The sequence below is a fragment of the Esox lucius genome, chromosome 20 (genome assembly GCF_011004845.1).
Source record: "Esox lucius isolate fEsoLuc1 chromosome 20, fEsoLuc1.pri, whole genome shotgun sequence".
Classification (NCBI taxonomy): Eukaryota; Metazoa; Chordata; class Actinopteri; order Esociformes; family Esocidae; genus Esox; species Esox lucius.
In genome coordinates, this window is record NC_047588.1 from 20,382,746 (window position 1) to 20,410,259 (window position 27,514).

The following is a 27,514-nucleotide window of genomic DNA, read 5'->3' on the forward strand; positions in this document are numbered from 1 at the left end:
AACATTTTAAAAATATATTTTAATAGAAAATGAGTGACATTTGAAAGAGGGAGCTCTGTCTCCACGGAGTCCATTGTAAACCCATAGGCAGGTATTGGCCCAACTCCAAATGGACCTTAGAACCTTCACACTGTGAAGGAGATCTGAGGGGATTTCATTGGAATGGTGAAACTTGCAAGCCAAAGAGAAATGCAGGCAATTGAGCCAAATCATGATTGAGCCATCACTCCCCACCATTGGCAATCTTGTTGGTTTCTTCCTTCCCTGTCAACATCCTTTTGCTAATGCCACTAAAATACTTTTCCCTGAAGGCATTGTGGCCTTGGTACACGCTGAAGTGAGGGTCTGACAGGTGGGCCAGTGCATCGGTCTCCTACAGAAAGAAAGACAATTCAATCCCATAAATAAGTTTTCTTGACACATTGTTCATTTACTTCAATACGTAGGACCAAATCACTAGCAACATGACTGAAGACATTTTAAGTCATTAAAATGCATTTGAAAAAAAGTGGAAGACAAACATGATAATACCTCTTCCAGCTATTCAGATTCACAAAGCACAGAATGAGTTGTTCACATTGTAAACATACTTGCCCTCATAAGCACAGTTCTTGTGTAATATTACAATTCACAAAAATATGAATAAACTTCAGCAGGGAGTGTTGGCCTTTCATTTGTTGAGGCCACCTCCCTCTACTGGCCTGGTTACACTTGCCAGATGTCCCAAGAGGTCCCATTTAGCTCAGCTGGTAATGTATGGCAATTGCAAACCCAGTGTTGTAGATTTGATTCCCATGGGGGACAGTATGAAAAAGTAAAAGTATACCCTCAATATGTTGCTCCAGGTCTGCAAAATTACCTAATTGTCATATTAACCTAAAAAAAAAAATCCATAAAGCTGGGATTTTCAATACCCACATTGATTTGATTGTCTTTCTCTAGCTCTCCTCCTGTTAATGAATAAATATAAATTTCTGTTTAGCATGAATAGTATTAACTTAGACTAAAGATTATATCACAACATATGGTGGACAGGGAGATGAGATTAGTTTTTACAGATCAGTCAGGAATAGCTGCTTTCATTTGTTAACACTTCAGCATCTGAGGCAGAAGCCTTTGAAAAGACCAGGCTGAAGCTGAGCACTGCTGCAAAGAACCAGCCAGAATACTATGTAAATCTGACATCTATGTATAGCAATATGCAATGGGATATGTTCCAGGTTTCAGAGAAAGGCACTACAAATAAAGCAGCAGCTTGTGTGTGTTCGTGTGCAATGTCTTTATGGGAACAATTTGGGGTTTTGTGAAGTGGAGTGGTTGTCAAACCCAGAGATGGATTGATTTCCATACAATGTGTGATTAAGTAATTTCAGTGCTGTATATAAAAAAACAAAAAACAATCACAGCCAGATGCTGAGGTTTACTCCAGACTGAGGACAGCACCATTAGAATCCCATTTAACTGTGAAGTAGCTATCTGTGTTTGTTTAAAACACACACACACACACACACACAAAATGCAGAATGCAAATGTACACAAAATCCACGAAGACATCCCCATGCAACCCCATGCAAACACTTACAGTTCACATAACATATTCAGTGGCACACACAAGCACTTTCCTCTGTGGATACAGGCATGCAAAGGTGACGGAGCAATGGCACACACAGAAGCTACAATACACTTGCTAAAGTATGTTTTTACACCTCCACAATTTTTATGATCATGATCCATCAGATAAACATTAATAATAAAAAAGACAAATTAACTAGTCTATACACTGATAAGCCAAAACATTGACGAAACAGACGTTAAGCGAATAACATTGATCATCTCCTAACAAGGGCACATGTCCAGGTCTGGGTAGATTAGATGGTAAGCGAACAATCAGTGCTTCTAATCAACATGTTGGATGCAGGAGAAATGGGCAGGAGTAAAGACCTGCGCAACTTTGAGAAGGGCCAAATTGTTGTGGCCAGATGACTGGGTCAGAGCATCTCTGAAACAACAAGGCTTCTGGGGTGCTCCCGGTCAGCAGTGGGGAGTACATACTAACAGTGGTCCGAGGACAGACCAACCACAAACCAGCAACAGGGTGTTGGGCACCCAAGGCTCATCGATGCGCGAGGGAAACGCAAGGTTATCCTGTCTGGTCCAAACTGACAGAAGGTCACTGTGGCAAAAGTCACAACATTTTAATAATGGTTACGGGAGGACTGTGTCACAACACACAGGGCATCGCACCCGGCTGTGTATGGGGCCGTGTAGCCGCAGACCAATCAGAGTGCCCATGACGACGCCTGTCTACTGTCAAAAGCACCTATAATGGGCACACAATTGTTGAAACTGGACCTTTAGATCAGCTGGTTCGATGATTCCCGTTTCCTTTTACATCACGTGGATAGCGATGTATAGGCGCGCCATTTACCTGCAGAAGTGATGGCACCAGGATGCACTGTTGGAAGACGACAAGCCGATGGAGGAAGTGAGATACGCTGGGCAATGTTCTGTTGGGAAACCCTGGGCCTGGGCTTTTATGTGGATGTCAGTTTGTCACCCACCTAAACATTGTTGCAGACCAGGTACTCCCCTCCATGGCACTGGTATTCCCTTATGGCAGTGGCCTCTTTCAGAAGGATAATGTGCCCTGCCACACTGCACACATTGTTCGGGAATGGTTTGAGGAACAGGATGAAGAGTTTAAGGTGATGCCCTGGCCTCCAAATTCCCCAGATCGCAGTCCAATTGAGCATCTGTGGGATGTGCAAGACCAACAAGTCCGATCCACGGTGGCCCCTCCTGGCAACGTACAGGATGAAGGGTCAGCGGCTAATGTCTTATGTGCCAGATGCCACAGGACACCTTCCGGGGTCTTGTACAGTCTATGCCTCGGGAGGTTGGTTCTGTTGTGGCAGCACGTGGAGGTCAAACAACATATTAGGCAGGAGGTCATAATGTTTTGGCTTATCAGTGTATATCAATTTGATATACAGCACCAGTCAAAGGTTTGGACACCTATTCATTCAAGGGTATTTCTTTATAGATTTTTTTCCTATGTTGTAGAATAAGAGTGAACATATCAAAACTATGAAATAACACATATGGAATCTCCATGGCATGAAGTCGCCTCTTTACTGTTGATGTTGAGACGGGTGTTTTGCTGGTACTATTTAATGAAGCTGTTTCTCAAACTAGACACTAATGTATGTTCTCATGCTCAGTTGTGCATCAGGGCCTCCCACTCCTCATTCTATTCTGGTTAGAGTCAGTGTGTGCTGTTCTTTGAAGGGAGTAGTACACAGCTTTGTAAGAAATCCTCAGATTCATGGCAATTTTTCAAATTAAATAGCTTACATTTCTCAGAAGAATAGACAGAAGCATTTTAGAAGAAAATGTTAGCCTTTTAAAAAACTTGGATTAGCAAATACAACATGCCATACTGTAGAAACCCGGGAGTAATGGTTGCTGATAATGGGCCTCTGTACGCCCATGTAGACATTCCATTTAAAATCAGCCATTTCCAGCTACAATAGTAATTTACTACATTAACAATGTCTACACTGTGTTTCTGATCATTCTGATGTTATTTTAAAACAAGGACATTTCCAAGTGATCCAAGCTTTTGAACAGGTGTGTATATAAAAGTTGAGAGCAAAACCTACAAAAGCAGATACATTTCTGTTGGCACTGGAATTAACTGTATCACTTAGTGCAGCCAGAACTCCCGCCTTCCCACTAGCTAATGTTAGTAACTAACTTCAGCCAGTTTTCCATAATAAAATCTATAATTTATTGAGGTGACTTAACAGCTATCCTGTAAATATAAATGGCAGTTGCGGGCAGGGCCATCAAAACGTATTCTAGGCCCCATGACCATAAGTGTCCCTGAGGCTCGCTCGCAGTGTCTGCCTATTCTATATCTAGTGGCAGTCTGCTTGAGCAACGCAAGTAGATTTTGTCTGAACATGGGCATGTCTGGGGCACCCTCCCGCGTCACCATTTGTGGGTCCTACCACCACTTGAGCTCCAAGTCATATCAAAGTTTCCCCAAGTTAAAGACAGCCCTGGAGCTGGAAAGAGTATGAGTTACCGTATTAGATGTAGAGATTATTGCAGGTATTTAAATATTCTAACTTAGATCCATTCAAAGGGACAGTGTTTATAATGCAGGCAGGTATAGGTCAGGACAGAGTTCCACACGGGGTCCAACATTACTGATACAGTATACATAGAAAATAAGGTTGGCCTGACAATCCAACCCTGAGCAAATTAACTCAAAACACCTGCAATGGTTTCCAAAGTATGTTACTTTATGCCCTCAATACTTGGCCGGGGCTCCTTTGGCACGAATTACTGCATCAATGCGGTGTGCCATGGAGCCAATCAGCCTCTGGCACTGCTGTAATAGGTGTAATAGAAGCCCAGGTTGCTTTGATAGCTGCCTTCAGCTCATCTATGTTATTGGGTCTGGTGTATCTCATTTTCCATTTGACAATACCCAATAGATTCTCTAAGGCAGTTTTTCCCAATCCTGGTCCTCGAGACCCAAAGGGGTGCACTTTTTTATTTTTGCCCTAGCACTCACACACCTGATTCAAATATTGGTCTTCCATCTACACACTTGAGTGACTTAATCAACCTATCATCAAGTCTTTCATTTGGATCAGGTGTGAGTGCCATGGAAAAAATGAAAATGTGATTTACTTTCATCTGAAGAGAGGACTTTGAACCACTGAGCAACGGTCTAGTTCTTGTTTTCCTTTGCCCTGGTAAGACGCTTCTGATGTTGTCTCTGGTTCAGAAGTGTCTTGACCCTAGGAATGCGACACTTGTAGCCCATTTCCTGGACATGTCTGTGCATGGTGGCTCTTGAGGAACTGACTCCAGCCTCAGTGCACTCCCCAAGTTCTTGAATCGGCTTTGCTCGACAATCCTCTCAAGGCTGCGCTCATCCCTGTTGCTTGTGCACCTTTTCCTACCACACTTTTCCCTTCCAGTCAACTTTCCATGCATATGCTTTGATACAGCACTCTGTGAACAGCCAGCCCCTTCAGCAATGACCTTCTGTGACTTACCCTCCTCATGGAGGGTGTCAATGAGTTGTCAAGTCAGCAGTCTTCCCCGTGATTGTGGATGTGTGTACTGAACCAGACAGAGATTGAAGGCTCAGATAGTTATTTAGCTGATTAAAGCTTTTCTCAGGTTGACATTTCTGTATTATAATTTTTTATTCTAATAATTTGAGATACAGGATTTTTGATTTCCTTGAGCTGTGAACTGTAATCATCAAGACTGAAACAGAAAGGGATAGAAATGTTTCACTTTGTGTAATGAATCAAGAATATATGGAAAAAAAACACACTGTATAATAAATCATGTATTACATGATTAGGTAATCATGGTGTAGATAGGTCACATTAGTAAGCTAGACAGATAACACATCCAATATAATTTAATGTGGAAATCATTTAAGTAATTGTGTTCAGGCAAGTAAACATGAATTCCTCCAGTTGAGATATAGTATATATTAGGGCTGGGCGATTTTGCCTAAAAAAAAAATCTTAGATTTTTTTAAAGAAAAATTCGAGTTTCGATTCGATTTCCGATTTTTTTTTCAATGCACTTAAATGACTGCAGACATCAGATATAGTGTCAAAAGTGCAACTTTATTGCTATGATTGTCCTCAAGAGTTAAAATGCGTAGAATCCCAAAACAAAAAGTAAATGAGGCTCTGTCATTCAACAATTTCAAGCTTTAACCCAGGTTTAAGCAAAAGTGCAAAAACTTCACAGTAGCTTAAATTTTCTGTTCAAGAAATTTTGGAACATATAACATTACAATTAAAAAAATAAACTCTTCTCAGTATAGTGTGAACTGTGAATATAAAAAATGAAACATGCCTGTGGCAGACATATAGCCTGCTCAAAGAGTGAACAAATGTAAACTTTTATCTATAACAAAACACGTGCTTGTTAGATTTCTGAAACATTGTGCATGCTCATTCTAAGCATTTTTTGCAAGAAAGATGAGCCTGTCCACAACCTCTGGCTTAAGACAGGCCCGGTTGCAGGTAACTATTCCCCCACCCACACTAAATACCCTCTCTGAGGGGGCACTAGTGGCTGGAATAGAAAGATTGCGTTCCGTTCTTATCATAAGGCACACAGTTTGTAAAGCTCTCAGGAAGTGTAGTTTGCTTTTTAGCAGGTGTGCTAGAGGAGCCGTTTTCGCTACGGAGCCGGCTGCACTTCTCCCATTCTTCGCGATATTTATTCCTCAGGTGCTGGAAAAGATTTGTTGTACTGCTGCTTCCAGTAGCAACAGCCTTGAAACATATTTTGCAGCAAGGCTTCGTCTGTGTTTTGTCTGCTGCATCAAAACCAAACCAGTTCCAAATTACGGAGTTTCCTGTGCCTTTCTTTGGAAGTAGTTCTCTGCTAGTACTACACGCTGCCATGTTGTTTTGATTGTGTGTTACGCGCTTCTTTTAGTATCTATGGTAACGCACAAGGACGAAACGCGGAAAAGTCCGAAAAAACTATTGTGGCAAAAAACTTGAGTTTGCAAAATAAAAATCGTTTTACACTACAAAATCGATAAATCGATTAAATCGATTTATTGCCCAGCCCTAGTATATATGTTTTTTTTTTTATTAAATCAGGGAGGAATCCCTACACAACCAAAAAAAATTGCACCCCAACATTTAAACATAGTCAGGTGCCATATTAATTATAAGCAGACCACAGAAACACAAAAATAATCTCAAAATTGTTGATGTTATAATGAAATGCACACACGTGATTGAGTCACACATGCAGGATAAATGCACAAGTAAATCAAAGACACCCACAGTCACACTCAGATGGACAGACACAGACAGATAGGAAAACACAGGGATGGACAAACGGACGCAACGACCAACCTCTGGTTCCTTGATCTTCTCCATGGTGATGAGACGTCTGGACGTGTGACTGGACAGGGTCTGTTCACAGTTACTGACCAGTCTGAGACAGGGGTGCAGCGGAACCATCTCCTCACAGTACCTAGATATAGAGACACACACTGCACATTTTTAGACTGACAGAATTGTACAGTACAGCATGGGGGTTCAACATCATCAGCTTCCTCATAGCCTTGGACTTTCGTTCATTAGCATCTAGAGACGTCTGGATGATGGATTTTGCCTCAAAGATAATAGTTTTGATTCCTGCCAAGGCGCTTCAACGTCTAAACTTAAACAAAGCATTACAAAGAGCGAGAGAAATAAAAAGAGAGACACAAACTGAAGACATGGAGTTCATTGAAGCAATACAAGGCTACGGAAGGCATGGGGCACAGCGGTGCTTGTCTTGAGGATGACAAAAACGCTTTAACTGGCATGATGGGGGGACCTCATCAACCAGGCCTTTAACCAGTCTTAGGGGAACCTATACCCCCATATGGTTGAACCTATACCCCCATCATCACCATAGAATAGCAACAACACGGCACAGAATATCAGTTTTCCTACAGCAGCTGCCCTCCAACCTCCTCTGTGACACCATTGTTTATAAACAAGCATGTTGCTTTAAAGTCCCGCCCCTTTGGATCACTGACTCATTTTGCAATTCTCCATTTCCCCAAACAACTGTAGTCACTGGAGTATAGCAGCATCTAGTGGTGGAATATATTATATATAAAGCCCACTTAGCAGGAATAAATAATAATATAATAATACAATTGTGCAACCTGAGTGAATCAAACAAAGCTACATTTACAGTGGGGAGAACAAGTATTTGATACACTGCTGATTTTGCAGGTTTTCCTACATAGAGGTCTGTAATTTTAATCATAGGTACACCAACTGTGAGAGACGGAATCTAAAACATTGTATGATTTTAAATAATTAATTTGCATTTTATTGCATGACATAAGTATTTGATCACCTACCAACCAGTAATAATTCCGGCTCTCACAGACTGTTCTCCACTCATTACCTGTATTAACTTCACTTGTTTGAACTCGTTACCTGTATAAAAGACACCGGTCGACACAATCAAACAGACTCCAATCTCTCCACAATGGCCAAGACCAGAGAACCGTGTAAGGAAATCAGGGATAAAATTGTAGACCTGCACAAGGCTGGGATGGGCTACAAGACAATAGGCAAGCAGCTTGGTGAGAAGGCAACAATTATTAGAAAATGGAAGAAGTTCAAGTTGACAGTCAATCTCCCTCGGTCTGGGGCTCCATGCAAGATCTCACCTTGTGGGGCATCAATGATCATGAGAAAGGTGAGGGATCAGCCCAGAACTACACGGCAGGACCTGGTCAATGAACTGAAGAGAGCTGGGACCACAGCCTCAAAGAAAACCATTAGTAACACACTACGCCTTCATGGATTAAAATCCTGCAGCGCACACAAGGTCCCCCTGCTCAAGCCAGCACATGTCCAGGCCTGTCTGAAGTTTGCCACCGTATTGAGGGGAGGATGGATGGGGCCATGTATCGTGGGATCTTGGCCAACAACCTCCTTCCCTCAGTAAGAGCATTGAAGATGGGTCGTGGCTGGGTCAGCATGACAACGACCCGAAACACACAGCCAGGGCAACTACGGAGTGGCTCCGTAAGAAGCATCTCAAGGTCCTGGAGTGGCCTAGCCAGTCTCCAGACCTGAACCCAATAGAAAATCTCTGGAGGGAGCTGAAAGTCTGTATTGCCCAGCAACAGCCCTGAAACCTGAAGGATCTGGAGAAGGTCTGTATGGAGGAGTGGGCCAAAATCCCTGCTGCAGTGTGTGCAAACTTGGTCAAGAACTACAGGAAACAGATGATCTCTGTAATTGCAAACAAAGGTTTCTGTATCAAATATTAAGTTCTGCTTTTCTGATGTAAATACTTATGTCATGCAATAAAATGTAAATTAATTACTTAAAAATCATACAATGTGATTTTCTGGATTTTTGTTTTAGATTCTGTCACTCGCAGTTGAAGAGTACCTATGATAAAAATTACATACTTCTACATGCTTTGTAAGCGGGAAAACCTGCAAAATCGGGAGTGTATCAAAATACTTGTGTACTGTAGGTCTGGAAATAATTGAACACTGACACTGTTATTTTTGTTACAGTTAAATAATGAATATGGGCTTAAAGTGCAGTCACAGCTTTAGTTTGAGGGTATTGACATCCAAATTGGAGGAATGGTATAGGAATTACAGCTCTAGTAGCCCTCTTTTTCAAGGGACCAAAAGGGACTGAAAAGCCATTTCATGGACAGGTGTGGGCTATACCTTCGATATATCTGATTTCTCATCAATTAACCAGGTAAATGGTCTTGAGTTGATTCCAGGAATGGCATTCACATTTGAAAGGTGTTGCTGTGAACTCACAACATGAGGTCAAAGGAGCTCTCAATGCAAGTGAAACAGGCCATCCTCAGGCTGCAAAAAAATTCCATCAGAGAGATAGCCGGAACATCAGAAGAGGCCAAAACAGTTTGATACATTCTGGATGCTCACGGAAGACAACAGTTGTGGATGATCGTAGGATCCTTTCCATGGTAAAGAAAAACCCCTCCACAACATCAAGCCAAGTGAAGAAAACTCTTCAGGAGATAGGCATATCATTATCCAAGAATACCATAAAGCGAAGACTTCACGAGAGAAAATAGAGAAGGTTTACCACAAGGTGCAAACCATTCATAAGCCTCAAGAACAGAAAGGCCAGATTTGGCCAAAAAACATCTAAAAAAGCCAGCCCAGTTCTGGAATTGCATTCTTTGGACAGATGAAACTAAGATCAACCTGTACCAGAATGATAGGAAGAAAAAAGTATGGAGAAGGCTTGGAACGGCCCATGATCTGAAGCATACCACATCATCTGTAAAACATGGTGGAGGCAGTGTGATAGCATGGACATTCATGGCTTCCCATGGTACTGGGTCACTAGTGTTTATTGATGATGTGACAGAAGACAGAAGCAGCCAGATGAATTCTGAAGTGTATATGGATATATTGTCTGCTCAGATTCAGCCAAATTCGGCGAAGTTGAATGGAGGGCACTTTATTTTACAGATGGACAATGACCTAAAACATACTGTGAAAGCAACCAAGGAGATTTTTAAGGCAAAGAAAAAGAACATTCTGCAATGGCAGAGTCAGTCAACTGATCAACTTGATCAAGCATGCATTGCACTTGCTGAAGACAAAACTAAAGGCAGAAAGGCCCACGAACAAACAACAACTGAAGACAGCTGCAGTAAAGGCCTGGCAAAGCATCACAAAGGAGGAAACCCAGCGTTTGGTGATGTCCTTGTGTTCCAGACTTCAAGCAGCCATTGCCTGCAAAGGATTTTCGATAAAGTATTACAAATTTACATTTTATTTATGATTGTGTTAATCTGTCCAATTACATGTGAGCCCCTGAAATAAGGGGACTGAGTATGAAAATGGTTGCATGACATGTGATGATGACGACATGTTTCCACACCCATTCAATACTTGATAGAACCATCTTTTGCTGCAAGTCTTCTCAGCTCTTTACCAGTTCTGCACATCTGGTACCTTCATGACTTGACCATTCATTTTGGATGGGCACAATTGGTTCACTGAAACTTTAAGTCCCATATTCTCAGAATCTGTGACGCTGTCCAAAGTCTGTTGCAGATGGTTAGAGGTTTCCTATACTGTAGGCATTTCATGTATTGTTCTCCCTCAATTCAGACAGGTTTTCTATTGCTCCTTCAAAGTTACCGCTGGCTTCTTAATGTCTTCGCTGACCCCCAACCTCTTTGCCCACTCAGTTAAAAAGGACAGCCGGCAATAGGCTAAGTAATGGTTGTGCCATATTCTTACAATTCATTGAATTCTGCTCTAGATGATGTTCAAATTGGGGATATTTGGTTAAACACTGCAAAAATATATATTTTTAAACACAATCATAGTATAACACCAGGTCAATTGCAGTCAGGAAGCATAAGCGGTTGGGAATCAATGTCACCTGTTTTGGTGCAAATGAAAGGGACAACAGATTTACTGGCGTGGCAACAGCTAAACAACCCCCAAAAAAGGAATGGTTTTGCAGTTGGTGGCCACAGACATCTGCTCTCTCCTTATCCTTCCTGACTGATTTGTCTCTAGTTTTGTGTTTTGCTAGTGTCCTTGTCACTACTGGTAGCATGAGGCAGTACCTGTAGCTCATTCAGGTTGCACAGGTAATCCAGCTCCTCCAGGATGGCACATCTTTGTCACATGCTTTGTCACAAGAGCATGAAGAAGATACCAGGAGATGGGCGGTTACACAAGAAGAGCTGGACAGGGCGGTAGAAGGGCATCAACCCAGCAGCACAACCAGAATCTCTGCCTTTATGTGAAGAGGAACAGGAGGAGCACTAACAGAGCCCTACAAAATGAACTCCAGCAGGGTACTGGTGTGCATGTTTCTGATCAAACTTTCAGAAACAGACTCCATGAGAGTGGCATGAGGGTCCAATGTCCTCTAGTGGGACCTATGCTCACAGCTCAGCACAATGCAACTCCATTGGCATTCACCAGAGAACACCAGCATTGGCAGGTTTGCCAATGGTGCCCTGTTCTCTTTACAGATGGGAGCAGGTTTACACGGAGCACGTGACAGAAGTGAAAGAGTCTGGAGACGACTATGCTGCCTGCAATATCATCCAGCATGACCGGTTTGGGGGTGGGTCAGTGATGGTCTGGGGAGGCATATCCTTGGAGGGTCGCACAGACCTCCACATGTTAGCCAACGGTGCCCTGACTGCTGTTAGGTATCGGGATGAAATCTTCAGACCCACCGGGTAGACCTTATGCTGGTGCAGTGGGCCCTGGGTTCCTCTTGGTGCAGGACAATGCCCGGCCTCATGTGTCCAGAGTGTGTAGGCAGTTCCTGGATGACGAAAGCATTGATGCCATTGACTGGCCCTCACGTTCCCCAGACCTGAGTCCAATTGAGAACCTCTGGGATGTGATGTATCGGTGCATCTGATGCCGCCAAGAAGCCACAGACCGTCCAGGAGCTCACTGATGCCCTGATCCAGGTCTGGGAGGAGACGGTTTCCCCAGGACACCATCCACCGTCTCATACAGGCACATGGGGGCCAAACATGCTACAGAGTCACATTGAGTTGCTGAAGTGAAATTCAGTTGGAACATCCTGTTTTTCGGTGCGAGTTTGAATCCAGCCCTCAATCGGTTGGTGATTTGTTTCCATTGAAACATAATTTTGTCCTCAACGAATTACACAATGTACATTAAAGATTTTGATCTTTGACACAAAGACAATTGAGTTAAAGTACTGACTGTGAACTTTAATTTAAGAGAGTCACTCGTTTATCATATTTTGACTTGACTTACTTTCTAAATTAAATATTTAACAATTACGGAGGTCCATATCTTATAAAATGAGGGATTTGATATTATGAATTTCATGCTATTTTTATTTAATAGTAGAACATTACTTTTATTTTAAGTCATAGTGCAGGTTAATACATGTATGGATGCCACTCTATGGATGTCACCTTTTGAGTTTTAATAGTAACATGACAGTGTAGGGCACTCTGGAGGGCTACTTTGTGGTTGACAGAGAAACTCGATAGTCTCCCCGGGATGTGGTTCAACATCCCCAATGTGGAGCCCACTGATCCAGCCCTGGAGACAGGCTGTCTGTTCTGTGTCCTTCTAGCCTTATCAGTTGATTTTGGCCCTCTGCCCTAAATAAGAGCACTGGGTCAGGAACAGCTAGATAGCTACAGACACCCATATATATTAGGAGCAGAATAGTGCAGTGAGATACCACACAGTCAGTCAGCCACAAGGACTCTCCCTTAACCATCCGTGCTGTGGACCCTCTGTGTCTGTATGTCGTGTGGGACCGTTAGTGTGTCACAATCAATTAGGGGTAACTGGTGGATGTCCAGTGAGCACAGAAAGTCACCACCCACTTTGACATTTTATGTTGTTGCCTTACAGCCTGAAATGATAGTGGCCTTCAGCTCTTCTGCATTGTTGGGTCTGGCGTATCGCATCTTCCTCTTCACAATACCCCATAGATTTTCTATAGGGTTAAGATCAGGAGAGTTTGCTGGCCAATTAAGAACAGGGATACCACGGTCCTTAAACCAGGTACTGGTAGCTTTGGCACTGTGTGCAGGTGCCAAGTCCAGTTGGAAAATGAAATCTGCATCTCCATAAAGTTGGTCAGCAGCAGGAAGCATGAAGTGCTCTAAAACTTCCTGGTAGATGGCTGCGTTGACCTTGGACCTCAGAAAACACAGTGGACCAACACCAGCAGATGACATGGCACCACAAACCATCACTGACTGTGGAAACTTTTCACTGGACTTCAAGCAACGTGGATTCTGTGCCGCTCCTCTCTACCTCCAGATTCTGGGACCTTGATTTCCAAAGGAAATGCAAAATTTACTTTCACCAGAGAACACAACACAGCAGCAGTCCAGTCCTTTTTGTCTTTAGCCCAGGCGAGACACTTCTGACGCTGTGTTTTGTTCAAGAGTGGCTTGACACAAGGAATGCGACAGCTGAAACCCATGTCTTGCATACGTCCGTGCATGGTGGTTCTTGAAGCACTGACTCTAGCTGCAGTCCACTCTTTGTGAATCTCCCCCACATTTTTGAATGGGCTTTGTTTCACAATCCTCTCCAGGGTGCGGTTATCCCCATTGCTTGTACACTTTCTTCTACTACATCTTTTCCTTCCCTTCGCCTCTCTATTAATGTGCTTGGACACAGAGCTCTTTGAACAGCCAGCCTCTTTAGCTATGACCTTTTGTGTCTTGCCCTCCTTGTGCAAGGTGCCAATGGTCGTCTTTTGGACAGCTGTCAAGTCAGCAGTCTTCCCCATGATTGCGTTGCCTACAGAAATAGACTGAGAGACCATTTAAAGGCATTTGCAGGTGTTTTGGGTTAATTAGCTGATTAGAGTGTGGCACCAGGTGTCTTCAATATTGAACCTTTTCACAATATTCAAATTTTCTGAGATACTGAATTTGGGGTTCATTAGTTGTCAGTTATAATCATCAAAATTAAAAGAAATAAACACTTGAAATATATCGATCTGTGTGGAATGAATGTATACTTTATACAAGTTTCACTTTTTGAATGGAATTACTGAAATAAACCAACTTTTTGATGATATTCTAATTTCATGACCAGCACCTGTACACATTTGTAGCAACTACAGCCATGAGTGTATTTGGATATGTCTCTACCAGCTTTGCAAATTGAGACATGGCAAAGTATGCCCATTCTTCTTCTTGGTGATCAGCACTTCTCTTTCATATAGTCTCAAATGGATTGAGGGCCTTGCTTTCACTGGGCCACTCAAGGACGCTTCACACCAATCCTCACCAATCCCCAGTCTGAAGTCCAGTGCGCTCTGGATCAAGTTCTTTATGGAGTGCTCTGTATTTTGCTCCCAATCCCCCTGTATCCATACATTTGACTGGTACTGTATATATATTTATGTTAATTCAGAGGGTGGACAAAATAATGGAAACACCAGATGGAAAAGGATTGTTACTACTCTGGTACAAATTCTGTGGATTAATGCATGTTCTCAGAAAAAAAAAAACATATGTATCATTACATGTCATTATGTATCATTAACAAATACTTACTCTGGCCTGTAGATTGGTAGCCAGTAGACAAGACGCCCACCGATGACAAGGTGGTGAGCTGAGAAGTTTAATAGGTCAGTAAAGATGTCACTCAGGTGGTACGCCATGGAAACTGGGACATGGCTGTCTCCAACACTGAACAAAAAATAAAGAAAGTGAACAGTGAATGTGTAGGCATAGGAATTAAAAACAATTCAGCCTTGTTGACATGGATTGTGGCTTGTGCTCCTCTGGTTAATAAAGTCAACTTAGTCTTGCCAACAGTGATATTGGGATGTGGTTAGTTTGGCACCATGGTGCCAGTCTGCATACATTCTCCCTCTAGGATGAGTCAAATGTCATCCCACTAGGAATGTCATAACCTGCGATCTGCCCCTCAGAAATCCAGTATCCATTTGCACAGGGTGGTATCCAGACTCAATGCTCTAGAATTGATGACGAGTTTGAGGGAACAATAATGTTGAAGGCTTAACTTGTGAACAGAAGTGTCATGTATGTAATCTACCATTCAAAAGTTTGGGGTCACTTAGAAGTGTACTTGTTATTACAACCTTGAAGACCTTTGGCATTCAAGATGTCAATTTGTTGAGGTAATCTAAAGAGATTTCACCCCGTGCTTCCTGAAGCACCTCCCACAAGTTGGATTGGCTTGATGGGCACGTCTTACGTACCACACGGTCAAGCAGCTCCCACAACAGTTCAATAGGGTTGAAATATGGTGATTGTGCTGGTCACTCCATTATAGACAGAACACCAGCTGACTGCTTCTTCCCTAAATAGTCCATGCATAGTTAGGAGCTGTGCTCTGCGTCATCGTCCTGACGTAGGAGGAAACTGTCTCCAATCAAGCATCTTACACAGGGTATGGCAAGGTGTTGCATAAAGGAATGATAGCTTTCCTTTCAAAGATCCCTTTTATCCTGTACAAATCACATTTTACCAACACCAAAGCACCCCCAGACCATTGCATTGCCTCCACCATGCTTGACAGATGGCGTCAGGCACTCCTCCAGCATCTTTTCATTTGGTCTGCGTCTCACAAACGTTCTTCATCGTTATCTAAACACCTTTAAACTTGGATCATCTGTCCATAACACTTTTTTCCAATGTTCCTATGTCCAGTGTTTGTGTTATTTTGCCCACCATTTTTTTTGCAACTTTGCCTCCAAGGCCAGCATCACGTCACTGTTGACGTTGAGACCGGTGTTTTGCGGGTACTATTTAATGAAACTGCCAGTTGAGAAAGTTTAAGGCGTCTGTTTCTCAAACTAGACTCTAAATGTATTTTTCCTCTTGCTCAGTTGTACGCCTGGGCTTCCCATCGCTCTTTCTATTCTGTTCAGAGCCAGTTTGCACTGTTCTGTAAAGGGAGTAGTAGACAATGTTTTTGGAACACACGAGTGATGGTTGAAGACGTCAGTAAAGATACATTCCAAAGAATGAGAGATGCCTGGACCTGTTGCATTGTCAATCTTCACTCATTATAGAACGTCCCTTTCACCAGCCTTTAGTAAGTGAGAACGCCCAGCCGTCTGGAGCAGCAAAGCTTTCCTCGCTGGCTTGATGTTGTCAGCCTTGAAATGAGCATAGAACAATGTTGTTTACATTTCCAGCCTGTGATTGACGATGTATATTCCTAAATGTTAGTGGGGTCCTGGATGGATGAACAAGTTGCAGTCTGTTTCCTCAGAGCAGTCTCGTAGCATAGAGTTAGTCCAATCTCAATCAGCTTTATAGGCTCGTCTTACTAGTTGTTGAAATATCCACATGTCTTTGTCTCTCTCGCTCATTGCGCAACTGCCAAATCACTCAAAGAACTCCCGTGATGTGTGCACATACAGATGCAGTCCTTTTCTAATCCAGGCAGTCATGCAAATGTTAAATATGATTGATCAAATCTGGATAAAATAAACTGTACCTTGTCAGTACAAACCTTAAGTGACAATTCCTTTATACAGAGACTTCTTAAAGGGGCAATGTGTAAGATTTTTACTGTACTACCAGCATAATTACAAGCAGAAATGACCAGTAAACATCAGCAGTTAACATTTTAAGTTCAATAATTTTTCTACAAAACTGAGCCGAATGTCTGAGATTCCCTATTTACACTTTCTCACCGGTAAATCAATCAGTTTGTGGTAACATGGAAACTCCTTATACTCGCTTTAGACACTCGCAGTATAATCCTTCCTACCCTAAACTACCCTGGACGAACTAATACTATTCCAGTCGGTTAAGGAAGACAAGGAGACAAGTTGTGTTATTGTTCAGAGGCAGTTTTCTACACAGTGCCCCGTTAACATAGATCAAATTATAAAACATTAAGCACAAACACTGAGAATCAGTGAGACAGGAAGATAAAGACGTACTAGTCCTCAAACGGCTTCACACTGTTTACACTGTCCTTCTGAGAGCCTGTTCTCCTGGTCGACTCCCGAATTCCATAAGGTGCTGAAAATCAAACACACAGAAAAGAAAGATAATAAAATCCCATCCAAAACAAATCCCATCCAAAGAGAATAAGATATTATACATGGATATGCTTGACTGGATCCCATCTTATGACTGGGAAGCGAATACATGCTGTAGCGTAGGAACCTACGGTCTGTGACGATGGCATCAAAGAGTACCCCGTCCCGCCAGACAGCCTTTGAGGCATCAGAAACTAAGACATCCACATACAGCTTCTCTGAGCCATACTGACGCAGGTTGGCTCTGATGTTTTCATCCGGACCCCTCCACTTCTGGTTCTTGCGACTTGCTTTGCCTGAACAACACGCAAAATACTATATGCCATAGGTTGTAATGCTGTCTTGTACCAACTGAATGCCTAACAGGACAATGCAACATAGTTTGTGAGTTAATCTGTGCTGTAAATAATTACATAATTGAACTATGATATTAAAACATTATTGAGAAGGAGACCATAATGTACTTAAGTGTTCATAGTATTAATGGATTAACTCATATTAGTGCATATTACAAGCCCGTTCCCCAAAAAGTTGGGACGCTGTGTAAAATGCACAGAAAAACAGAATGAAATGTGCAAATTCTTTAAACCCTATATTCAATAGAAAGTAGTACAAAGACAACATATCAAATGTTGAAATTGAGATGTTAATGTTATTGTTTTGTGTAAAATATATGCCCCCACTTGAATTTGATGGCAGGAAAACTTTTTAAAAAAGCTGGGAAAGGGGCAACGAAAGAGTGTAAAAGTTGTGTAATGCTAAAAAAAAAGCTAATACATAAGTATTTGATCACCTACCAAGGAGTAAGAATTCCAGCTCTCTCAGACCTGTTAGTTTTTATTTAAGAAGCCCTCCTGTTTCCACTCATTACCTGTATTAACTGCACCTGTTGGAACTCGTTACCTGTATAAAAGACACCTGTCAACACACTCAAACAGACTCCAACCTCTCCATAATGGCCAAGACCAGAGAGCTGTGTAAGGACATCAGGGATACAACTGTAGACCTGCACAAGGCTGGGATGGGCTACAAGACAATAGGCAAGCAGCTTGGTGAGAAGGCAACAACTGTTGGCGCAATTATTAGAAAATGGAAGAAGTTCAAGATGACGGTCAATCTCCCTTGGTCTGGGGTTCCATGCAAGATCTCACCTCGTGGGGCATCAATGATCATGAGGAAGGTGAGGGATCAGCCCAAAACTACACGGCTGGACCTGGTCAATGACCTGAAGAGAGCTGGGACCACAGTCTCAAAGAAAACCATTAGTAACACACTACGCTGTCATGGATTCAAATCCTGCAGCGCACGCACAAAATCCCCCTGCTCAAGCCAGCGTTGTCCAGGCCCATCTGAAGTTTGCCAGTAAGCATCTGGATGATCCAGAAGAGGAATGGGAGAATGTCATGTGGTCTGATGAGATAAAAATAGAGCTTTCTGGTCTAAACTCCACTCGCCGTGTTTGGAGGAAGAAGAAGGATGAGTACAACCCCAAGAACACCATCCCAACCGTGAAGCATGGAGGTGGAAACATCATTCTTTGGGGATGCTTTTCTGCAAAGGGGACAGGACGACTGCACCGTATTGATGTGAGGATGGATGGGGCCATGTATCACGAGATCTTGGCCAACAACCTCCTTCCCTCGGTAAGAACATTGAAGATGGGTCGTGGCTGTGTCTTACAGCATGACAACAACCCAAAACACACAGCCAGGGCAACTAAGGAGTGGCTCCATAAGAAGCATCTCAAGGTCCTGGAGTGGCCTAGCCAGTCTCCAGACCTGAACCCAATAGAAAATCTTGGGAGGGAGCTGAAAGTCCGTATTGCCCAGCAACAGCCCCGAAACCTGAAGGATCTGGAGAAGGTCTGTATGGAGGAGTGGGCCAAAATCCCTGCTGCAGTGTGTGCAAACCTGGTCAAGAACTACAGGAAACGTATGATCTCTATAATTACAAACAAAGGTTTCTGTACCAAATATTAAGTTCTGCTTTTCTGATGTATCAAATACTTATGTCATGCAATAAAAATGCAAATTAATTACTTAATCATACAATGTGATTGTCTGGATTTTTGTTTTAGATTCCGTCACTCACAGTTGAAGAGTACCTATAATAGAAATTACAGACTTCTACATGCTTTGTAAGTGGGAAAACCTGCAAAATCGGCAGTATCAAATACATGTTCTCCGCACTGTATATAGGTTTTGGAGCGACACATGCTGCCATCCAGACAACATCATTTTCAGGGCAGGCCTTGCTTAGTTCAGCAAGCCAATGTCAAACCACATTCTGCACGTATTACAACAGCATGGCTCTGTAGTAAGAGCCCACGTGCTAAACTGGCCTGCCTGCAGTCGAGACCAATCATCCATTGAAAATATTTGGCACATTATGAAAAAGGAGACCCTGAACTGTTGAGCAGCTGAAATCAATCACTTTCAAAACTACTGTACAGCAATTGGTCTCCTCAGTTCCCAAAAAATTACACAGCACTGTAAGAGGAAGAGGTCATGCAACATAATGGTAAACAACTTTTTTAAAACGCATTGCTGGCATTAAGTTCAAATATATATTTTTGATAAAATTTGATATATTGTCTTTGTACCACACATTCTGTTTTTATTTGCATTTTACCCAGCGTGCCAACTTGTTGGGAAACAGGGTTGCACATTTATCTCTGAGTTCCAGGAAAAGGGAAAGGAACAAGGCCATTTCTAGGGTGTTAATGTAGTAAACAAATTCTGGACAGCGGACACCATGTCATGGCCACAAAGAGCTGTGGTACCAACCAGTGCATCATTAGGATACTCCTCTTTTTGGGTCTTTGAGCAAAGGGAGTAAATCAGGGAATTAAAATATCCCCTCATCCCAGTGCTCATTGCGACCCAGAAGAACGCAATAAACCTGTGGGTGGCAGAATGTGTTTTCTTGTCAACCAAGACCGTCCCACATGATGTACATCCTGCTCTCCTGACTTGGAATATATTTTAATCCACTATATGGTGTATTCTTATGACAAGGAGGAAACCCACAGAGCTCTCTGCTCCACAACAGTGTCCCAGAGCAGGTAGAGATGCTTCTATGGGAAAGTTCAGAAAAACCCAAACCAGAAATGAGGTCAACATATAGGGCCTTACCCATCCCATGAATGGTGTTGTAATCAATATCCATTCCACAGACATAAGCACCAAAATGAGAACAGGCAACCAGCAGGCTTCCTAGAGCAAGAGAGAGTGTGTGTGTGTGTGTGAGTGTGTGAGAGAGTGAAAGAGAGAGAAAGAGAGATAATTTTTAATTAAGCACAGCAACATTCTTAGGGCATATTTACAAGACGTGAGGCCTGTCAAAATCAAATTCAAGGACTTTCAAGTACTTTTTTAGCATTTCTTTTTTATTTCTTCACCTAAAGTAATATAACCATATATTGTTTATTTACTTCAAAGGAATCATGTAAACACCATAATATTTATCAAGTTTTATCTCTGTACTTAACAAGAATCTAGAAAGTAAAGGCCAAATATTTATTTTACTTCACCTATCAAACAATTGATTTATTTAAAGTAAATAGAGATTGCCCAAGTCAATAGAGAGAAAAAACAATCCAAAACCACATTTACTGTCTTATTTACCATGCAAATTTTGCTAATTTATAGTCAAAAGAATGTCATCACATCCATGATCAAAAAGTGGTAACCACTCAATGGATTTCTGTAGCACAAGTCTGCATTGTGCTCACGCTGGAGCTAGAAAACATCCGGGTGAATAAATGAGAACAAACCAGCCGCAAGCGTCAATACTATCATTATGGGTCATAATGCATAAAATTTGAAACAAAGTAAAAACGATACTTACCATGTATTGTTTTAACTCTAAATACCAATATAATTAAAAGTGAATATTTTGTGTAGTGCATTGGTAATCCCCTATGGTCAAGAGATATCAGCATGTCTTTGTAGATAATTAGAGAAATTCCCAATGACACAATCGTCCCTGTGTCAAGTAAACATTATTTAAAAAACAGGCTATTGTTTAGAGCTTAGTATTGAAATCAATTACTGCCTTAACTTCTTAGATTTTTAGCCTAGTTTGCTGACATCTGATTTCCAGCTTGAATCTAAGCTAGGAACGGTCACAACAAACAATGTTATTTAATCTTTAAAACAACTCATTAGTATTATTCACAAATATTAATATTATTCACATTTATCAAAGCCAGTACCTGTAAAGATTAATTTCCACATTTGCTAGATTAATTTACTGTTCCCAGAATTTTATAGAAAAACTGCTGCCGTGAAGGAGAGAACTACAAAATCTGAGCTTGCACGTGATCGTACCACTCAGCTCTGTAAAAGCTCCAGCAATTCAATAAGTTTGATATTTAGAACAGGGGAAATTGTACTCAGATACATGGTATTACTACATAATATATTACTTTTGACAGACAAAGTCCAAAAAGGGGTGATTATCAAGTATTATGATTTTATGATTCTCACTTCAAGGACCTTGTGAGAACCCTGTGGATAGACTTATGGTTTGCAGAACCATTTCCATAGCATTTGAATTTACACCGGCATCTGTGTGTGCACTGCACAGAGACTTGATACAGTTGCAAACCTCCGGGGGGGGGGGGGGGGGGGGGGGGGGGTTCTACTTCAGAAGACGGTGTTTTCAGCTTTTACACAACAAAATAATTGAGCGCATCTTCAATGACTCAGGAAGATGTTATGTAATATAAATAAGCCATGAGATTACAAAAATGTGGTCCACCTGACTTTTCTTACCTGTCCCTACGAAGGGGTCGTAGACCAGGTCATGAGCTTTGACCCTGGCATGGTTGGCCATGATGAAAGACAACCCAGCATCCATACTAGTGTTCCCTATGAAGTGCCTGTTCTTCACACTGTGAGAACGAATCAACTCACGCTGACCATCAGAAATCTGTGGAAAGATTGAGACAAGATTAGTTTTCTTTTCCACATAGAAAAGTCATGGTGGGGATTATGTAAGTAGAAGAACCTTTCATGTAAGTCATTTTGATCTTGGAAAGTTTTTTTTAGTTTAAACTTAAACAATGAAATGTACACACATATTCACACAGTAGTATAATGCTATCGAAATGGCAAGAAGGCAATTAAAAGAGGAAGACAGACCATTATAAATTATATTAGGCTGGTTTGACAGGGTTTCTATACATCATCAAGTAAGCAAAAGCATGGTCCCTCAGTGTGTGACACCAAATTGTCAAACATGGAGGAAGCATGATGGTCTGGGGCTCTATTGCTGGATACAAAGTCTGCGACTTGCACAGAGTGAATGACACCCGGAACCAAAAGCATTTTGCAGCACAATGCAAATATCATCTGATATACAGTACGCCTAGTTGGTCAGGGGTTTATCCTACAGCAAGATAATGACCCAAAACATACACTATAAGGCCAGAAATATGTGGACATTGACGTCGAATTCCATTGACGTCGAATCAGGTAAATGATTATTTGCACAGAGTGATTATTGAGCTCAGAGTTAACCTTCAGTGCCTTATTCAATTGACTTGCGCAAGTTTTTAAATGTTTTATTGAAAAACAATACCAGACAGCCATGCGTCACATCACTGCTCAACTCTTGACTGGTCAATAGCGCGTGAAAGCACTTGCAAAGTAGATTTGTGTGTGCGCCAGATTACGGAAACAACTTGAGGATGTCGAGTTTCTAATGCGATTATTATTTTACAATCTCCTCTTTTTTTTTGCCGGTGGGACAGTGACCTGCTAGTTTGATTAGTCCTGACTTGACTTTTTACTGGCCCGAGGCCATCGTCATTGTCGAGCCCTGGAGCTGGTTTGGGATGAACTTGGCAGAAGGGTGAAAGCTAAGCAACCTACAAGTGCAACACATTTGTGGGAACTTTTGCAACAGAGTAGGGAAAAACTTTCAAAACAATATATGATTTCCAATGTAGAATGAATGTCACGAGTGTGCTCAGCTGTTATGTCTGCAAAAGTTGTCAACTTGGAAGTCAAAAATATAGATTAAATGTTGTTAAACAAAACAATCAATTCCATGATTCTAAGACTAATGATTGAAGCGCTAAATTACTGGTTAATATAATGAAAGACATTAAAAAACAAAACACACGGCACAGTAACAAAGGAATGACTTACCCATCTCCCAAAGTAGATGTAGAGAGGCGTTTCTGGGATGTTGTTTGGGTCCATTCCATAGTCCTCCAACAATGAGAATGTGTGTTTAGGGTTTTTTAGATTTACCCTTCCCTTAAAGGGGAGATATTCCAATTCCTTGAGAAGGAAGCACACAGGGTAACAAGGAATTAGAAGTGTCATAGAGCATACAACATTGAGTTAATAATACAAATTGGTACAAACAGATCAGTGCATATCAGTCAACGTTACTGACCGCAGGAGAAATGTACAGTGCAATCCTTCCAAGCACTATGACAGTGACCACTGCTCTATAACACTGATTCTTTTTTTACCCTATTCCTAACCTATTAATATGTTTTACTTTATCTCTAACTACTTCTCTTTGGTCTTAATTTTTCTTTACTGTTTTAAGTTCACGCTTTTTTTCTACATAACAGTTTAAAGTGCCTGAGATATTCCCTAATTAAACGTTCACAGCAGTCAGTCTTTTTGTATTGATGCGTAGCCTCCTTATACTCACTTTAGACACTAACGTTAGACATGCTATTCAGGTCCCGTTCGGTAAGGGAAGTCTTGTTATTCTTGAAATTCAATCTTTTAAGGTAGAATTCCACAGAGCGCCACTTTAAGTTCATAAACACCTTGAAGTCATTGTTGGACTGTCTCTCTATGCCCACAACTCTCACACAAGGACAGCAGGGTCAAGGAAGCGCGAGGGCAGTGTCAGAGGGTTACATTGCAGAGTCCTCAGATAAAAAGCACTTCATTCTACTAAAAAATTAGGGCTGTCACGATATCAGATTTTCACTAAACGATTATCGTGGCCAAAATAATTCACGGTTATGATATTATCGCAGTATAATGTCCAGTGTATAGGTCCAGACTCATAGTTTTAAGCAAATGCATTGTTTGGAAAAATACAACCATGTGAATAGGCAAAAACGGCACATCTTTGCGGATATCTCCCAGGGGTTCTATTGGGGCTAACAAGTTGATTTCAACACCAGTGCATAGGTCCAGTCTCCTTGTTTAACCACATACATCGTTTGTCTATAGGTGACAAAAGGTATCGAAAAACAGAGGAATCTTTAGAAAAATACAACGTTCTTTTTTCCATTTAAATGGGCTACTAAAAAGGCACGTTTTTAATGTCTCTCTCCTGGGGGTTGTAGTGGGGCTAACAAGTTGATTTCAACGCCAGTGCATAGGTCCAGTCTCCTTGTTAAAGCACATGCATAGTCTATAGGTGACATGAATAAGGTATCGAAAAACTGAGAGGAGTTTTTGGAAAAATACAACTTCAGTTCCGCTTAGTGAATACGGTATTAGCATACGTGTATTATTAACATGATATCAATATTAGATTTTTTGAATATCACAGTTATCGTCAATACCGGTATATCGCGACACCCCTACGATAAATTAAGACTAATTTCTAAATCAAAAGGTCAAGATAGTACCAGACGGAAATAAAAACATTCAACCTTTAAGAGTTAACAAGCATTTTGATATTTCATCTCAATTGAATTGATCCTCAGGGGAAACAATTAGCACACTTGGCAAATGTCCACTATCTATTTTAATTAAACAAGATATGTAATTCCACATGCACCTGTTTCTAAAGCCCATGCCATCTTTACAGTATAATATTCCATCAACCCTTGCTTAGAATACTCATTTGATTTGAATTCACAATACAATGTGTTTGTTCATTGGCTGTCAAATTGTTGGGAAAACAAAAAAAATACAAAGACAGAATATCAAATGTTGAAACTGAGAAATGTTATTGTTTTTGGAAAAAAACATGCCAATTCTTTTTTATATGATGCCAGCAACACGGTTCAAAAGTTTGGGCAGGGGCATGCTAACCATTGTGTTGCATCACCTCTTGTTTTAACAATACCCTGTAAGCATTTGGGAACTGAGGGGCCAAATTGCTTGAGTTTTGAAAGTGAAATGTTTTGCTATTCTTGCTTGATATAGGATCTCAGCTACACAACAGTATGGGTCTCCTTTGTTATTTTTCGTTTCATAATGTGCCAAATATTTTCAATGGGTGACAGGTCTGGACTGCAGACAGGCCAGTTTAGCACCCAGACTCTTTTACTAGAGAACCATGTTGTGGTAATACTTGCAGAATGTGGTTTGGCATTGTCTTACTGAAATAAGCAAGGCCTTCCCTGAAAAATACATCATCTGGATGGCAGCATTTGATGTTCCAAAACCTGCATATATTGTTCAGCATTAATGGTGCCTTCACAGATGTGCAAGTCCCCCATGCCATGTGCACTAATGCATCCCCATACCATCACGATTACTGACTTTTGAACTGTGTGCTGATAACAAACCAGATGGTCCCTCTCCTCTTTAGCCCGAAGGACGCAGCGTCCATGATTCTCAAAAATAATTTTACATTTTGATTTGTCGGACCACAGGACAGTTCTCCACTTCACCTCACTCCTTAGATGTGCTCAGGCCCAGAGAAGGCGTCACCAGTCCTGGATCTTGTTTATATATGGTTTCTTCTTTGTATGGTAGAGTTTTAACTTGCATTTGTGGATGCAGCAACGTACTGCATTCAAAGTGGTTATTTTAAGTGGTTCCTTAAATCCACAATAGAATAAATTATTTGGTATAAAAAAGCAAGAGACAATTTCCCAGTTTTGCCACAAGACAATGCAACTCACACCAAGTCTCACACCATGATAGTCAATTAAAAGTGAGATTAGCTAATTGCTTAATTTAATCAAAAACCGTCAGATTCTGAACACTGACTGATAATCGGTGCATCCCTACTTCCAGACAAAAAAAAGTATAGTATCCCATCTTTCCAGACACTTATCAAAATGTCTTAAAACACAAAAGATGCACATCCCTAATTTGAAGTAGAAATACATATGACCAGGTGCTACACACAGTACTCACATCTATCTTCTTAATTCTGTCTTCAAACTCTAGAGTCTTGTTGAAAGTGTAGACATTGATTTTGTATGTCGAGTCTTTCTGTAGGAAGGGTGACTGTGGAGAAGCAGTTACACAATCAGACTAGATTTGAATGATTAATTTGTCCACCAATTAGATGCAGGAAATTGTTGTTTTTTTCTCCACAAACCATGTTCTCAGTTGGATATTTCAAGAGTGAGGTCCTGAGTTCACTGTGCGTTCTTCCATGACCCCAAAGCTCAAATGCAGACCTATGTGATAAACAAATAATCACAAAAATACCATTGCAATTTACTGTGCGATTCAATCATCTCAGTAGAGAAACGCTTTTAAGACATTCTGCAGTAATCCTGCAGGTCTTTTTATTTAAAATACTTTATCTCCCTCACTTACTTTGCACACACAGTTCGAGCCATGATGCTCTTCACATCTTCTTCTGACAAACCATTCAGTCGCCAGAAAGGTGACTGGGGAGGAACGTGACGTGGTTTGACACAGGATATTAGTATAAATAACCACATCTGATAACCAACCCCCTTGAACACATATGACTAAAGTTCTTAAGTTAATAATGTCGACAATAAGCCACTAACTTATTTCACCTTTTCTTCGAAGTTTTCACCTGGATCAAACTGTTTGCCCCTGAGGGACAGCAGTGCCATAATCTCCTGTAATGTCACAATGACCAAGACAAAAAAAGAACAGTTGAGAAATTCAAACATGACTCAGATAGCTTTCAACTATAGCCTAGCAAGCTAATGTACGGGTGGGAAATACAATGAGACATCCTGAACATTAAAGACCAACATAAATGACAACAATTATTACAGTTCGACAGAAAGTGACGAAGCTGGAAAACATGTCTATGCGTACCGGTAGCCTGAAGTCAACATTGTCGTGTGCCAGATGTATTAAATATTGTAAGCATGTTCTGCTACAGTGGATCGCCATGTTCGAGCTCCTACGCAAAACACATCCGGCTAGAAATCTCGTTTCATAATGGTTCCTTTCTGTGCTATAGGATTTTCCAAAGTACCTGTTCAAATAAGAGTACCAAGAATGATTGTGCATAAAAAAAAATTATGTACATTTGCAACGCAACATTTGTTTGCGTATGTTTTAGTTTGTCATTAACATCCTTATCTTGTTCACAGATGCCAAACAATGGTATTAAAGACCAAATTGTGTGCGTGTTATGTATAAGCTAGCCGAAACTACTTATATGAGTATGGTATTAAAGTCCAAATAATTGTGTGCGTATTATATGCTAGCCGAAACTACTTAATGAGTATGCAGCATAATTTTACT

General features: G+C 41.2%; 1 protein-coding gene across 1 annotated transcript; it reads right to left on the reverse strand.

Annotated features, from left to right (window-relative positions):
* On the reverse strand, nt 1-27,476 carry trmt11 (tRNA methyltransferase 11 homolog). The gene is made up of 13 exons (XM_020040717.3): nt 27,080-27,476; nt 26,809-26,874; nt 26,600-26,673; nt 26,376-26,457; nt 26,189-26,281; nt 23,264-23,398; nt 21,884-22,040; nt 20,240-20,320; nt 17,237-17,401; nt 17,004-17,085; nt 14,635-14,769; nt 6,924-7,044; nt 1-373 (listed from the first exon to the last, which is right to left on the reverse strand). The coding sequence occupies exons 1-13, from the start codon at nt 27,275-27,277 to the stop codon at nt 224-226; spliced, it is 1,539 nt and encodes a 512-aa protein (XP_019896276.2). The 5' UTR covers nt 27,278-27,476; the 3' UTR covers nt 1-223.
* Between the last annotated feature and the right edge of the window lie 38 nt (nt 27,477-27,514).